This window comes from Scyliorhinus torazame, chromosome 5, assembly GCF_047496885.1.
Source record: "Scyliorhinus torazame isolate Kashiwa2021f chromosome 5, sScyTor2.1, whole genome shotgun sequence".
NCBI classification, from domain to species: Eukaryota; Metazoa; Chordata; class Chondrichthyes; order Carcharhiniformes; family Scyliorhinidae; genus Scyliorhinus; species Scyliorhinus torazame.
In genome coordinates, this window is record NC_092711.1 from 307,951,054 (window position 1) to 307,968,185 (window position 17,132).

The 17,132-nt window shown below is 43.6% G+C and overlaps 1 protein-coding gene across 3 annotated transcripts in view; it reads right to left on the minus strand.

Moving 5' to 3' along the window:
- The window catches only part of il1rapl2 (interleukin 1 receptor accessory protein-like 2), a 1,171,280-nt gene that overhangs the window by 477,551 nt on the left and 676,597 nt on the right, over nt 1-17,132 (minus strand). For all 3 annotated transcript variants that reach the window (XM_072505900.1, XM_072505901.1, XM_072505902.1), the window contains 2 exons: nt 4,104-4,290; nt 1,190-1,343 (listed from right to left, as the gene is read on the minus strand). In XM_072505900.1, coding sequence (XP_072362001.1) covers nt 1,190-1,343; nt 4,104-4,290 — 341 coding nt within the window. The remainder of the gene's footprint in view (nt 1-1,189; nt 1,344-4,103; nt 4,291-17,132) is intronic.

Here is a 17,132-nt window from a genome sequence, read left to right on the forward strand (position 1 = left end):
ATGTTCCTGATATTCAAATGGCAAATCATCATTGTCATTTAGATCATTATTGAAATAGCAACTTTTTATAGAAACAAAATCCATTCTGGCTAGCTTTCAGTCAATGCGACCACTGCTAATTTTGTTGAAATAAACAAAAGGAAAGGTACAAGACACATGGTTGGAAGCGTTGAAGAGAACTAGCTGGAAGACCTGCTTCAGTACTTTTGGACTTTGTCCAAATATATAAAAGGCGATTAATTAGGCTCTCTAGCCCTCACATTCACCCCATACTATCATGCCACCTCCACACCCCTTCCATTGTCAGTCACCCTGTATCCATAATGTGCAGACCTCAGGAGCCACATGAAGATTTTTAAAAATTTAACTTCTAACAATTTATGGGAGCTGATACTCATGTAACCCTGGTACTGAAAACAAAATCTCTCATTCGTGAAACCCAGTCAAAGATTTAAAATTTCCCCAAGTGGTCAATCTCTCGCAAAAAGCAAATAAACATTTATCCACTTGCAAGATATAAAATCTTTTCATCCTTTAATAGCCACTTAAAATTGAAATCGGAATGTGAACTCAATCCCCTGCTGAGGTAAGTGGATTTGGAGCTTTTGAAGCATTCATAATGTGCTCATCCCTAATACCAACTTTTGGGAAATGAAAGCAAAAAAAGTCTATTGAAACTGTGGAAACAGATGGCTAATGGTTTGCCCTAACCTGCACCAGATGGTCTGTCAGTTGATGGATTCCAGCTACTGTCATCTGCTTTTTTTTACTCTAACTGAAAGCTGTAGGGTCTTTTTAATGACTGGGGATTGAAATGACTTAAGATCATGATGTTTAAACAGATCAATCCATCCTACGAGAGCCTTCATCATAAAAGTCTGGTCCCCACACTGTGGATTAAAGCCTTTGGAGCTAAAATGAAATGGGGTCAGTTTGAATTCAGCACGAATCATAAATGGCCCAGCTGAGTTAATATTTCCTGTCTGCGTAATTCAGGACCCGCGCCCTTCCCTGCTCTGGCAAAATGGTTGTGGGATTCATGCATCTGGATCACACCCGCCGTTTTATAGGTCTCCGGTGTTGAGCTGACTCCATGAAAATCTGACTCGCTCTTTTTCAATTTTTGGCTCAAATTTGAGGCAGTGAATTCCATTTCATTTCATTTCACAAACACAATGAAATCCCTCACCTGTAATTCTTAATTCAGTTGTTCTTCTCACCAACTTGTTCTTGTACTTCAACTCACAGGTGTAATTCCCCAAATCGTCCTCTTGAACCTTTTGTATCACAAGGGTGTTCCTCTTCTGCAAAACTGTACTTCTCCATGATTTAGGTAAACATTCCTAGGATAACATGGAATTAATAAAGAACCCAAAAAGAATATCCATTTTGTTTTCAATTAGCTATTATAGTACAACATATTTTTTTTAATGATGTGCTATTCCCCAGACAGTCATATCTTGCAGCTTGTTCATTTGAAGAAAATCTCAACATGGACAGATCTAAACTGTCAATGCCCACATTTGCTTATTTAAAATTGTTCTCTTTCTTGTCCTATTTAATTTGATCAATCCCATAAGGGAGCTCAGCTGCCCTCCCCCTTCTCTTGCAGGGATGGTTCCCAACCCAAAACATTTGTCTGTCCTCTTTGTTTATTGTTGATATTTAATAGTTTTCAGAAAAGAGAGAAAATACAGAAGGGTGTTGAACTTATCAAAAGGGATTTATAAAAGGTTTAAGAAAGACTGAAGCTTTAACTGATGAACTGTTCTTGAATACAAAGCCCCTCCATCATGCACTGTACTGGCGGACCCACTGTATGATATACCTCCATGGTGGCCCATTTGGAAAATGGTTAGAATTGACTCCAAGCACTTTATACTGGTTTTGGATCCCAACAACTGCTGGACCTACGAACAGCTGAGTGTTTTGTGTCAGTCATCAGCCAAAATTCTCCAGCCGTTGCGATTCACTTTTCCCGCTGGCAGCGCACCCCCGCCCACAAGTTTCCCGGCAAATTGTGGTGTTTTCAATGGGAAATCCCATTGACAAGTGGTGGGAGTACAGAATCCCGCCACCAGCGAATGGTGCACCGCCGGTAAACACACACCTGGGGGACTGGAGAATCCAGCCCAGGATTCCTTATTTCAACATGTAAAATGTCAGAACAGCCATATAATTATTGGCTTTTGGGGAATAACAGGGATGGTGGTATTGAGTTTTGGTGGCTGAACAATTTCTTGAACTGTGCTTTTTCTCATATAATAAAGTCAGTCGCTGCATTCATTAAGAACATGGCTCACATTTCTTCTATCAAGGTCTCTACCTTGTCCAATTTTCATAGATTTCATAGAATTTACAGTGCAGAAGGAGGCCATTCAGCCCATCGAGTCTGCAACAGGCCCTTGGAAAGAGCACCCTACTTAATCCCACACCTCCACCCTATCCCCGTAAACCAGTAACCACACCCAACATTTTTGGAGACTAAGGGCAATTTAGTGTGGCCAATCCAACTAACCTGCACATCTTTGGAGGTGGGAATTAACCGGAGCACACGGAGGAAACCCACGCAGACATGGGGAGAACGTGCGGACTCCGCACAGACAGTGACCCAGCCGGGAATCGAACCTGGGACCCTGGAGCTGTGAAGCAACAGTGCTAACCACTGTACAACCGTGCCGCCCAAAATTCCAAAGGAGAGAAATTCATGTCAGGTTACTTTGTCAAAATATTGAACATTGTCAACATTTCCTTTCTTTCTATTCTGTGAAATGCCATGAAATGCTCATAACTATTTAATCATCTCTACCTAATATTTATCCTGATAATCAATCTCATTTTTGTCAGATAATCATCCAACGTATTAACACATATTAACTCTGAAGACCTTTCCATCCATCACTGTTAGCAAAGGAAACTCCAGCAGAAGACTTGCCTCATGGGAAACTGGATTGTCTTGGAATTACACCGTCCATTCTGGCAACACAAATGGATTCAACAACTTACATCCACAACGTTCATTCGTTTCATCAAAAAAAGTTGTCAAGTTTGCTCTCAATTCTTTATTGCTCATTAAGCCTAATAGTAATTTAGAGTTATAAATTCCAGATTACCGAAAGAGGTAGTCGGTGACTGATTTATCTTCTTAACTTCCTCGTAGTTTAATAAATAATTGAAGATGACACCCACACCTTTCTTCTTTTCAGTTATTTTGATTGTATAAAGCCTAGTTCCCGCGACAATATTTGTTATCTTATGGCTCCGTACTAAAATCCTTGGCCCATACACTCTTCAAGTCTATTGGAATATTTTCCATTTCCTCTCTGTTGCAGATTTAATCTTATCGATGAGCATGATCAGCAAGTTGTGGCAGCAACCATTTCCAAATCGTGTATGAAAAATGTTAAAGAAGTGGATGCAAAAACTCTGTGAAACTGCACCCGCAATATATTTCTGATGCACTAATTACTCATGAAGTTAATTAGGGCCTGCTTACTTAACATAAGTTGAGGTACAGATGTAGCCTACATAGTACTACATACAATACTATATACAGCAAAGGAATAGACCATTCAGCCCAACAGGTCTATGTTTATACTAACTAGACACAATCCTCCTTCCATCCTTCATTATCTACCCCGATCAATATATTGATTTAACCCTTTCTCCCTCATGCACTTAATCAGTTTTCCCATAAATCCATCAACACTGGTCCTTAATTAAATAGTGGAAGGAGGTAAAGAGGCTGAATGACCTACTCTTGTTTCTAAATTATATACAGGATGTGAGTACATGGGTTAGGGGGCAAGAACTCTAAAACTTTTTTCCCAGAGGTGATTAAAATCAAATTCTACAATATCCCAATAGCGGAAAAAAAGCAAAACTGAATGAGAAATGTTGACATAGAAATACATAATGGTAACTTGTGACAAAAACATAACTAAAGTAATTACAACCGGAAGCGAAGATTCGTGAACAGAAGTGCGACAGATTTTTAATAATACATGGATATCAAGTCAATGTATAATGATTATTTGTTGATTCAAAATTTAACTCGACAATGGCAACTGGGCGGATTTATTCTAATGAAGTATTTTTATTACCTTGTACCAGACAATATCGAGATCTTGGTCTTCTGTGATGAAATCTTCAATTTCTCGGCACAAGAGCTCTTTACTTTTAGTAATTTCAGCTTTCTCCAAGTTTCGGATCATACTGCTGTAGCAAAGTCCTGAATCATTTTCTGCCACTGTCAAGGACATTGTCACCTTCATGCAATATGTCGAGTTTCTGCAACAAGAGAACATTTTTATGTTCCTAATTTCATTTCAGGCATTTAGAATCGTAGAATTTACAGTACAGGAGGCCATTCGGCCCATCAAGTCTGCACCGGCTCTTGGAAAGAGCACCCTACCCAGGCCCACATCTCCACCCTATCCCCATGACCCAGTAACCCCACCCAACACTAAGGGCAATTTTGGACACTAAGGGCAATTTAGCATGGCCAATCCACCTAACCTGCACATCTTTGGACTGTGGGAGGAAACGGGAGCACCCGGAGGAAACCCACGCACACACGGGGAGGATGTGCAGACTCCGCACAGACAGTGACCCAAGCTGGGAATCGAAGCTGGGACCCTGGAGCTGTGAAGCAATCGTGCTAACCACTATGCTACCGTGCCGCCTATATTTTCGTAAAATATTTTTTTTTAAATGAGAAAATATATTGATTCTGGGCAAGACGCCAAACGGGAGTAAGTCGTGGTACTCAGGAATACATGAAATTTAAATGAAGCTTCAAATCAAGTACAAGACCTTGAATTTGGCAACTTTCTGCATTATTAATAGTTCAATGAAAATACTTTTCTATTACGCTTCTGTTTTTCTGGTTCAAAATAAACAATAGCAAACTTCAATGCTCACAGTTTGCATTGAAACTTTAAAGAATCCAGCATTGAAATAGCAGAGATACCAAGTTCACTCCTTGGCATGTTGCAGGCAATTTTCAGCAATTAAACTAACCACATTGCCCAACTGGTCTGTGCCTGTGTTTATGCTCACATGAGTCTCCTCCAAACTCACTGAAGTGTTGCTCCTAAGCCTAATGTTCTAGTCCCAGCTGATGTTACTACAGGACAGGAACGTCTCAGAATGGAATCCTGGATCAATAGACCTTAACATATATATATGTTTTTAGAAACATGGATGAACAGAGACACAGGACTGCCAATCAGCTTTCAACAAAAGAATAAAACATTTATTAAACATGAAAAATCCATAGAATCCTACAGTTCAGAAAAGGCCATTCGGTCCATCGGGGCCTCATCAAAGATAGATTATAATGCATGACTTTTTCACCCCATCTATCTCTTCACAAATGTACCCAGATTTTATAATATAATAATAATCTTTATTGCCACAAGTAGGCTTACATTAACACTGCAATGAAGTTACTGTGGAAAGCCCCCAGCCGCCACATTCCAGCGCCTGTTCGGGTACACAGAGGGAGAATTCAGAATGTCCAAATAACCCACAAGCACATCTTTTGGGACTTGTGGGAGGAAACAGGAACACCCGGAGGAAACTCGTGCAGACACGGAGAGAACGCGCGGACTCCGCACAGTGACTCAAGCCGGGAATCAAACCTGGGACACTGGTGCTGTGAAGCAACAGTGCAAACCACTGTGCTATCATGCTGCCCAGATTTTTAAGGATAACACAAGTGACAGAATATATCTTACACAATAAGTCTCAGTAAGTACACAGTCTCAGTAAACCAACAGGCTAACTGTGGTCAGACACACCCTACTATGAAACCAAGTAGCAATTGATGGGTCGGAGAATCGGCGCTGCGCCCCGGCGAAACGCGTGGTATCGCCCCAACACCGGGACGCAATTCTCCGCAGTGCGGAGAATCAGCGCCATCGGCGCCGGCATGGTCGGGGTATGTGCCAACTCTCCGGCACGGGCCGGCGTGCCGATTCTCCAGCCCGGATGGGCCAAGCGATCGTCAACAAAAAGCCGAGTCCCACTGGCACCGTTCTAACATCCTCTGAGCCGGCGGGACCTCGGCATTGAAGGGTCCGGGGATGGCCTGTGGCGGGGGGAGGGGGGTCTGACCCCGGGAGGGGGGCTTCAGTAGTGGCCTGGCCCGCGATTGGGGCCCACCGATCAGCGGGCCGGCCTCTCTGCCCCCCGGCTTCCTTTCCTCCGCAGCTGCTCCTGTAGCCCTGCACCATTTGGCGTCGGGGCTGCTGCGGGGAAGAAGGCCACTGCGCACACGCTAGTTGGCGCCGGCCCAACTACGCATGCGCGGACCACGCGGCACCGGGTTCAGGCCAGGATCAGCAGTTGTGGGCCGCAGAGTGGGGTCCCAGAACGGGCGCCGACGCCAGAGTAAAACACTCCCGTTTTTACTCTGGCGTCGGCACTTAGCCGCCCATTTGAGAATCCCGCCCATTATCTCCCAGATGCTTTACCATGGATCCGCTTCCAGGATCTCAACCTCTTCTTTCATTATTCCTCTTCCTTGGATTGCCATATGCATTTAAACTTCCACACAATCTGTCAGGTATCCAGCCACAGCAATGAAATACTACTGCTTCACAGGCTGTATTAAGGTATCACCAACCTTAGGATTATTTCAGATATCTGGCTTCTCTCTAGCCAACTTCCCCAAGAATGCACCTTTTAGCTCTGTCTTTAACTGGGAGCTTTTCTCTGCCCCTTTCTTTAACTTTAAGGAACAGTATCTTGCTCAATTTCCAGTTCCATCCACCCCTTTGACTTCAGTCTTCCTGGACTATTTTTTAATTCCCTGGTTTCCAGAACTACTTGTTTTTTAACTCTTTGTGTTCTTTTTATAAAGTTTGCTTTTTGCAGCTCCCTTGTTCTGTCCAGTCGCTCCTGGGTCCAACTTACAACTAACTTCAAAAGGTCTTTCTAACTTAAAGTGGTTCCTGGTTGCTAAGCAACAACTTTGTCTTCCTACACTTGTTTGTTTTCACTCCATAAATTCTCCAATTACAATGCAGGCACAGTTTGAAATTAAACCCAAAACTCCTGTACCTGCAAACATCTTTGTTTCACACGAATCTAACTAACTTTTTAATTGTTTCGAATCAGAAACCCAATTAAACACACTAAATCTACACCTTATTTCTAATACCCAAAGAGACAAATATATATCACTTAAAACTACCTTTGTTTCCTGACACTAATGTAATATTCAACTCAGATAATTATAATAATTAAATGTTCAAAACTGGTACGTTTCACACCTGACAACTCAGATCGGTCAAGGAAGTGATTAGTTGAACTATCAGACAAAATCTGTTCTTAGAAATATTTCAGGCATTGAAACTATTTTCAGATCCCAATACCTCAGGCTCAGTGGTGGGCAGACAAGGACAGCCTGAGAGTAGGAAACCAATTTAGAGGCCACCTCTGTGTGAGCAATCCAATTAAGGAACGGAGGGGGGATTTCTGAGGTGGGAGCACAGGACATCGTGGCCCATTCCAACAGAGGCCAGCAGCCCCCCAACGTGGGACCAGTGGAAGTTCTCCAGAGTGCCAGGCAGATGGTATGGTACAGAGGGACTGCAGCTGCCATTAGAATACACAAAACACCTGAAAAGGTAAATTAATATGGCCAGCAGACCTAATCTACACATCTTTGGACAATCAGGGTCAATCTTAGCATAGCCAATCCACCATGATTTTTATTTATTCATGGGATGTGGATGTCACTGGCTGAGCCAGCATTTTTTGCCTATGCCTGAGGGCATTTAAGACCAATATTGCTGTGGGTATTGAGTCACATGTAGGCCAGACCAGGTAAGGATGGCAGATTTCCTTCGCTAAAAGACATTGGTGAACCAGATGTGTTTTTACGACAATCAACAATGGTCTCATAGTCACCATTAGATTTTTAATTCCAGATTTTTTATCAAATTCAAATTTCACCATCTGCCATGGTGGGATTCGAACCCGGGTCCTCAGAGCATTACCCGGGTCTCTCGATTACTAGTTGAGTGACAATACCATTACAATACCACTAACCTGCACATCTTTGGACTGCGGGAGGAAACCGGAGCACCCGGAGGAAATGTGTGCAGATGTTAGCTTTGGGCTGTCTTTTCCAACCTGCGACAGTGCTTGACATTGAGCATAGTCACAAGGGTTCACTTGGGTGAGGAGCAGGAGGATTCACTGGGCCCATGGGACTGTAGCCTGACAATAATTCATTGGATTGAGGAGGAGGGGCGAGGAATCAAATGACAGAAAGAGGAAGTGAAGCTGAAAATGACAAATGGATCTGGCTTGCTGCATCTCACTTTCTCCTTCAGAGAAGCGCCTTGCAAGTGATTTATGTCTGGGACATCAGCTTCAGAAAGTTCCTTTTCACTTGTGAATGATTGCAACAGTCATTACAACCAGACCAACTTCCTGACAATGAATAGATGTGAGGCGAAATAACTTGCTAGGCATTTTGCACATAGGAAATTTCAAAATACTTTGGATTTTTATTCAAAAGCATTCATCGGCTGCCTGGAGCAAACGAAAAACAGCATCATTTTTGCAAGTGGACACAAATTAAAACTATTGGAATGATTATTTACACAACTCACCCACCATAATATGTCAGATTATCTTCTTAAGACATTACTTTGAACGCTCAATTACACTTTTATATTGTTTCCTCTATCTAACCATTCAAGAAATAAAATAAATTCATCAGAGTTTTCTTTCGATAAGGAATGGGCGATACTCCATTTACTAAACACTTCAGTTGCTGCTCTGTGTTTGTGAGAAATATTATGCTGTAAACTGACCCCCTCGATTCCTCTTGACCTATAATGTTTAATTACTAAACTGGCCTCTCCCCTTAACCACTACTGCTCAGCTCTGTCCTGTGTCGCTCAACCCTCCAAGATATTTATGCTCATTTAATTCTGGACTTTCGAGAATCCCAGATTTTAATTATCCACCCTTGATGGCCACGTCTTCCGCTGCCTGGCTCATCAATTCTGGAATCACCTCTCCAGTCCTTTCCACCTCTTTACTCTGCTTTTCATCCATCAGATATTTCCTAAAGCCCGCTCTTCGACCAAAGCTTTGGTTCTCGTGACATAATTGGGGAGATTTTGCACCCTTGTTTGCTGGGAGGGCAAAGGGTGACGTGGGCATACTTTCTCACGCGATTTTGTTTTCCGATTTTCCCCGCCCCTCATCGGTGACACAACAAGGGAAGCTGATATCAATACATTTTAATAATTTGAATATAATATGATATTTGGAGAGAAAACACGGCTGGAAGTCTTCACGTCCGTTTTCTCGCCTCAGCCAGCGCAGAGTGCAAAATTCTGCCCAATGTCTGCCTCTGTGGCTCAATGTCATATTTTGTTTTATATTGCTCATGTGAAATCCCTTGGTCATATATTATGTGAAAGCTGGTTTATCAGACATTTTCCGTTGTGAAAGAAAATCAAACTGTGCAATATAATCAGAGAATTTGTCAAAAGAATATGATGAATTACACGAAACATTCCTCCAAAACATTCATTCAGGGAAAATAGATCAGAGCCATTGGGCTGGATTCTCCGATTCTGAGGCTTTATCCCCATGGGGGCATGGGAACGGTGGCGTTTTGCCGACTGAAAATTCAGTGCAAAACGGCCACCGATCCTTCGTTTGGCTGGCGCTAGCATGCCGACAACGTAGAGCAACTGGCTCTAGCTACAGATACGGCCCGGAGAATTGCCGGGTCCATGGCGGCGCATGCGCACGGCGGTGGCCTGCAGCAGCCGTGCCATGCAACATCGCGCCAGCCGCGCGTGGACCCGGCCTGCAAAATAGTGCCCCCCTTTGGCCGGCTCATGAGCCCCGGACCACCCCCCGACAGTGCCCCCAGCCCCTGACAAAGTCCCTCCCACCCGTGGATCGGCTCTCCCAGATTGAGGCGGCGCTGGACTGAGTCCCCGACGGATGATTGCACATGCAACCGACGGTGTCGGGAACTCGGACGCTCGGGGGGGGGGGGGGGGGGGGCGGAGCATCCGGGGGTGGGCCTCAGGCAACCTCCTGAGGCCGTCGATACAGTGCGTGGCGTACTCCTTTGGAGGGGGTGGAGCATCGCGCAAGAGGCGCCACCCCTGATTTCAGCATCAACGGATATTTTCCGGCCGACCGCCAAACGCGATTTCGGCGGCGGTGACTGGAGAATCCCGCCCATGATCTCAAACCAATAAGAATCATGCTCATTTTTTTAAAAGACAGATTATTACCACATTAAGATTTCAATGGTTCTGGGTGAGCAACAGATTACAGTTTAAAAAGAACCTCTCAACGGAGTTGATGAGTGAGAAAGAACCCGCTATTACAGTAAAACAGACCCTTTGCCTCCTAGATACTTGTGTTGAATTTTAACTCGGACGATGAAGCTAGAATTTAGCTTTGCAGCAAAGCAAAATTAGCCACAAAGCGGCCTACGTAATTGGTACCACCTCTACCACCTTCAACATCCACTCCCTCCACCTCCGACGCACAATAGCAGCAGTGTGCACCATTGACAAAATGCCCAGCAGCAATTCACCAAAGCTCCGTCGACAGCACCATCCAAACCCACAACCTCTGCCTCCCAGAAGGACGAAGGCATTGGAACGCCATCATCAGCATGTTCCGCTTCAAGTCATACCCCATCCTGACCTGGAACTTTATCGCCATTCCTTCACTGTCGCTGGGGCCAAATTCTGGAACACCCTCCCTAATAGCACTGTGGGTGTACCTATAGGACATGGATTGTAGCGGTTCAAGATGGCAGCTCACCATCACTTTCTCAAGGGCAACTAGGGATGGCCAATAAAAATGTTGGCCGAGCCAGCGATGCCCACATCCCCTGAAATCATTTAAAAAAAATAATTGAAGCTGGACCAGTTTGCCATTTTGTCAAAGAGGTGGGACTAGCTGTACAAAATAGTCAAACATCACTTCAGCTTTGCAGGAGAACTGTACCCAGTACCACATCTATTTGTTGTACATTTTAAAATGTTTAACGATCGAAAAGAAGTTATCGCTCCATTGGTTATTTCCTCCAATTAAATAGCAGTCATGCCCAGTGAATAAATGCTTAGGCATGTCACTGAAAAGCTGCATCATTTCCTTGAACAGCCTGTGATACAATCCAGGCAGCAGAACTTAATGCAGTTTGCTCATCCCAGACACCAGTGCCAAACAACATCTGTGCTCCAACCGCAGCACAAGGAACAGAGGTTAGAAAAGACCATGCATTGTTTACCGAGTTTGCATTCTTTGGATAGCACACCGTGAATTGGTGTTATGCAATGTCCACACTTGGTCTCTATTTAAATTACTTAGCTGAAACACAGGGGCTGTTTAGCACAGGGCTAAATCGCTGGCTTTGAAAGCAGACCATGTCAGGCCAGCAGCACGGTTCGATTCCCGTAACAGCCTCCCCGAACAAGCGCCGGAATGTGGCGACTAGGGGCTTTTCACAGTAACTTCATTTGAAGCCTACTTGTGACAGTAAGTGATTTTCATTTTCATCCTAAGATATAACATAGAACATACAGTGCAGAAGGAGGCCATTCGGCCCATTGAGTCTGCACCAACCCACTTAAGCCCTCGCTTCCACCCTATGCCCGTAACCCAATAACCCCACCTAACCTTTTGGTCACTGAGGGCAATTTTTTAAAGCATGGCCAATCCACTTAACCTGCATGTTTTTGGACTGTGGGAGGAAACCGGAGCACCCGGAGGAAACCCACGCAGACACGGGGACAACGTGCAGACTCCGCACAGACAGTGACCCAGCAGGGAAGCAAACCTGGGACCCTGGCGCTGTGAAGCCACAGTGTTATCCACTTGTACTACCGTGCTGCCCCACGGGCATATGTTAATTGATGTTCACCAGGAGCAAGTCAGAGAAAAATGGAACAGATTCCAGTAATGTCAGGTTCGGGTCCCCATTATGTGGAACCTTCTTTGACCAACCAGCTGTTGCCAGTATATTGATGGAAAATTTCAAAAGAGGTTGACAGATTTCTGTTCGGTGAGTATACTAAGCGATATGGAAACATGGCAGAAAAATGGAGTTAAAATATAAACAGCTGTGATCCATTGCTAGAAGAAGCTGGAAGGGATGAATGGTCTACTCCTGTCCGTATGTTCCAACAGCATAGTAACCTTTGTTCCCACTTGTAGTAGATGCACATCCATGCCGGCACTTCAGTGAATTGTGAAGTGTAGTTTTCACATGTTCACCTGATAAGAGTATTGATTTGTTCATAGTTTCATTCATATAGGTGCCTGTTTAATGCATGTAGCTGAGAGGTAAAAATATTAAACAGTGTCTTGACTGTGGGAATCCAGTCATTGTTTAATATAACAAATTTACCATTGTATTCCAATGTATTCAGCACTAAGAATGTATTGTTATATGTTTTTTTAATCAGTTCTAACAAGGTCTCTGCCAAGCTGTGAAACACGGAAAGTGTGAAAAGCACATCCAGTAATTTTCCTAAGACTGCAAATGCAGACGCTAAGCTAGTTTTGAAAGGCACCAGTCAATCTTAAGTAATGTCCAATATTTGATTAACAAATCATCCTTTAAGTAACAGACATTCATTTGAACAAACCAGGAGGTCTCAGCTGAGAATTAGAAGCCAATTAAAGTAAATGAGGGGTTAAACCTGAGATAAGAATTTCCTTAAAAGTAAGACCTCATGATTGAGGTGTTTGTTCCTGAATTCTTGAATCATCTATCTGGTTGTTTGTGTTAAGGCAATTTCTTTTTATGCTTTATGATTTTTGCCATGTGCTTGAATTTTTTATGTATTGGTTGATATTTCATTTCTAAGTTTTGATTCAGTTCTTATTCAAGTGTATTCGAGTGACTGAGTAGCAATAAAGTCGTATTTTTGACACCTCCAATCAACCGGACTACCGATTCTTATTAGAAGGTAAAATAAGAAGTCCCAACAATTTCACCTCAAGCACCCTGCACAGCCATTCAGTCTGTGCTGGCTCCAAGGCCCGCACAGACTGCAGGTTCAATGAAGGTCCCGTGAATTTGGGACCACCCCCGCAGCAATAGGTGATGCTGTACATAAGGGACGTAGCTCCACTCGAGGCAGGAGATCCAGCCAGGGTGGGTGTGGAGAGGCAGCAGTTTGCGGGTGGTCAGGGGAAGCCTGTATGGGGTGGGATGGTTTGGAGCAGGACAATAATGGGTGCTGCTGCTGCTGCTACATTAGGCACCAGTGCCTGAGCAACGCTGCTCACCTTGGATGCCCAGAAGGTAAATAGGTAGACTTTTGTGTTCCAATCCAATGTCAAAAGTGGCTGACATTTTCAAGCAGGGATTCTGCAGGATGGTTTGGGACTGTGCAATAGCAATTGCACTTTTATATCGTGGCACAAATTCATGTCAAAACATAAAAAACGTTGCTGTCAACCATTTGACTGGTGGTTGTGATTAATGGGGTAGATTTAGTGGTATGACTCTAAGGAGCTATTTACACTAGCCATCTCCATGCTTTCTGAATGGAATCATTAATCAGCTGCCATTTCCGATATAAAAAGTAGACTGATATAACAATAATAATGCTCTCAAGCTTATATTATCCGGCGAACAACTAAGGAAGTGTTCAGTGATATCCTCTGTGTAAAATCAAAAATCATACAATGCCAGTTTGACAAAACTCATGTATTCCAATGAGTATGATACAACAGCGTAATTAAACAGCAATAACTGTGAAACTGTTATCTACTTTTCAACAGTGTGCTGTTCACATTGGGAAACTGGTACCCTTGAGAAACCTATTAACAGTTTTGGCCCACTAATGATACAAATTGATGTCATCATAGTGTTATTAGGGATTGCTATTAGTTTTCTCTCTGCTAATTTTTGCACTAAAGTGGGATAATGCTGGTAGAAGGTGCTAATGGGCTGTTTATCCTTCCTCACCGATGATCCGAGAATGTTGTTTTTTCCCCCAGTAAGGCTTATTAATGACAAGCTTGTGTAGGGTAGCCAGGTGGTAGAGTTAAATGAAGAGCTAAATTACGCCGGGTCGGAGGTTAGAAGTGGCGTCAGTTTATCGAGGGCAAGGATTTCAAAATGACCTCTCAACACGGCGAAGGATAAATGGTATCGATGACTGTTCTGTTGATACAAACTGCTGGAGTGGAAGGCAAATGGAGAGGAACAATGTGGGTAACAACGTAAGTAAACCAGCAAAGCAATTGCTCATGAAGTATGAATCATTGTGGATAGGAATAAACATACACCCAAGGTAAAGAAAGCTCAGAAACTGGTCAATTGAGTTAAAATAGAAAATATTGGCCCCGCAACCACCTGCAGGATTGGCGACTTAAGTCGCTGGTGCGCCGTACATGAGTAGCATGGCGACCCGGAAGTGCGGGCGTTCAGGCCTGCGCGCTGAAAGCGTTGGTGTTTAAACGTTTGGCCGTTTTTTCCTCCTGCTTGAAGCCCTGCGCTGCTGATTGAAAAATCCAGCTGCAGCGTTAACGTGGGCCACTGACCCGCACATTCGGTGAGTTTGTACACATTTTTATTTACACGGGGATTTTTCAGCGCAGGAGACATTGGGAGACATTGTTATGGTGGATTAAAGTTTTATATTACTGGTGCTTAGTGTCTAAAATATGTTTAAAATACAAATAAATTGAAAGGAAGATATATTTTTATTTTTTAAACATTGGTTCATCATGAGGTTGTTAATTCCATTAAAAGGGTGCTTTACTGTTTAAAGCGAGTTTGAAGTCGCAGAAGGTGCAAGAATGATTTATTTTAAACTTTGTCACGAGGATGTTAATTCTATTAAAGGAACTATAATGGATAGAATGCGGTGATCACTCACTGACGAGTATGACTGTCCACTTAAGATACTCAATGCTACTGATCACGGGTTCTGTCAGTCCTTGTGTGGCTGATGAGCCCCATCCTAGAGCCCCACCTTCAATCACTTCACTTGGCAGGAGTTTCTAAAAGGTGGCTTCAGTCCTTGGACGCTAGGTCGTGGGTATTCCTTTCTCAGGCTCCTTTTCTGGGCCTCCTCTTGCTGGCGGGTGTTCTCAAAGAATTGTGACTCTTCAATCAGGAGGTTCCTCCAAGTAGGTCTCTTCTGAGCAAGGGTCTCCCTGGCATTGACGACTATGTTCCATTTCTTGAGGTAAGCCAACAGGGTATCTTTGAAGAGCTTCTTTTGTTCTTCTCGTGTTTGGGAACCTTCCTTGATCTGGGTGAAGAAGATTTGCTTCGGAAATCATGACTCTGGCATCCTAAGCACATGGGCAGCCCAGCAGAGTTGGTTTTGGATGATCATGGCCTTGATAGTGATGCTATTGACTCCTTCAAAGACACTAATGTTAGCACGCCTGAACCAGCTGGGCCCCCAGCTGGTTCAGAGCTGAAGTACATTTGGATTTTGCAATGTATTTTAAGCTGAGTTGTTCATGAGTCTCCCTGATGTAATGTTCATCCTTAGAAGCCTCAGTGATTACTTCAAATGTTTTAACAAAATGTAATGCCTTAGTTGATAAATACAACCTCCTACAGACTAATGTGAACTATCTGTCTTACAGGTATTGCAGCAAATCAATCACCCATCCTTAAGAGTGGACTGCCAAAGGACATCCCAAAATGATGTCAGAGGAGATGTGTGCCAGGACACTGAGCTTCAGCAGCTGTTGCTTTTGGACCCTAAATCTGTCAATTAACATTTATCAAAACCCTCCCCTTCCCCCCTCTTCCCGCCCTCCCTCCTCTTCCCTCCCCACCATTCTCCATTCTTCCCTCCTTCCCCTTTTTTCCTACATCCCTCCTCTCTTCCCTCCCTCATCCTCTTCCCTCCCTCCCCTTCACAAATAGACGGGACCGTTGTGTTTAGGTGAGAAAATATATTTTATTGCAAGAAATTTGTAAAAGGTCATTGTTCAGTTGATAAAGTTAAAAATTGAGTTAAATGTTAAGTGGCTTCAAAGTTTTGTATTCATAAAATAATTTTCGTAAATAAATGTTTTATATTGAACTTCACAAGCTTCTACAAATGTCTTACTAAAACATCAGAACACAACATTTAATTGAGACAATTATAAAATTAATAAGATAACTGAAATAAACAAGGCAGAAACATATTTACCAATTAGCACTGCTGCCTCACAGCACCAGAAACCCGTGTTCAATTCTGACCTTGGTGATTGTGTGGTGTCTGTATATTCTCCAGTGTCTGCATGGGTTTCTTAGAACCCTGGAATAGAACCATAGAATTCCGACAGCGCAGAAGGAGGCCATTCAGCCCATTAAGCCTGCACCGACCCTCTGAAAGAGCATCTTTCCTGGATTCACTCCCTCATCTTATCCCCAAACCTGTACATCCCTGGGCACTATGGGGCAACTTAGAATGGCTAAACCACCTAACCTGCACATCTTTGGACTGTGGGAGGAAACCAGAGCACCCGGAGGAAACCCACGCAGACACGGGGAGAATGTGCAAACTGCACACAGACAGTCACCCAAGGCCGGGATTGAACCTGGATCTCTGGCGCTGCAAGGCAGCAGTGCTAACCACTGTGTCATCGTGCTACCGCATTTTCCTCTGGGTGCTTCGGTCTCCTTTCATTGTCCAAAGCTGTGCCGGTTAGGTGGATTGGACAATGCTAAATTATCCCTTAGTGTCAAAAGGTTAGTGATGTATGGATATAGGGTGGGGGGTTGAGCCTGGGTAGGGTGCTCTTTCGGAGTGTCGGTGCAGCCTCGATGGGCCGAATGGCTTTCTTCTTCACTGTAGGGATTCTATGAACACTAATCAAAAAATCAGATGTTACAAGGACAGTGAGAGCAAAAATCCCTGGGGCGCTCTTAAAATCAAATGACCATAATCTAAATTAAAACATACAAACATTTTTAAGCATGCCACATCATAAAATTATATATTGTGCAGATTTAAATAGTTTCACAGATTTAAAACAGGCAGAGCTCAGGAGGTCAGACTTGAGTCTACGGCCCACCCTAGGCAAGAGGGTGACCTTTCACTCCTCACTGGCATGGAGCTTTGGGTCTACCTCGGACTACCGGACGCGGAGAGGGT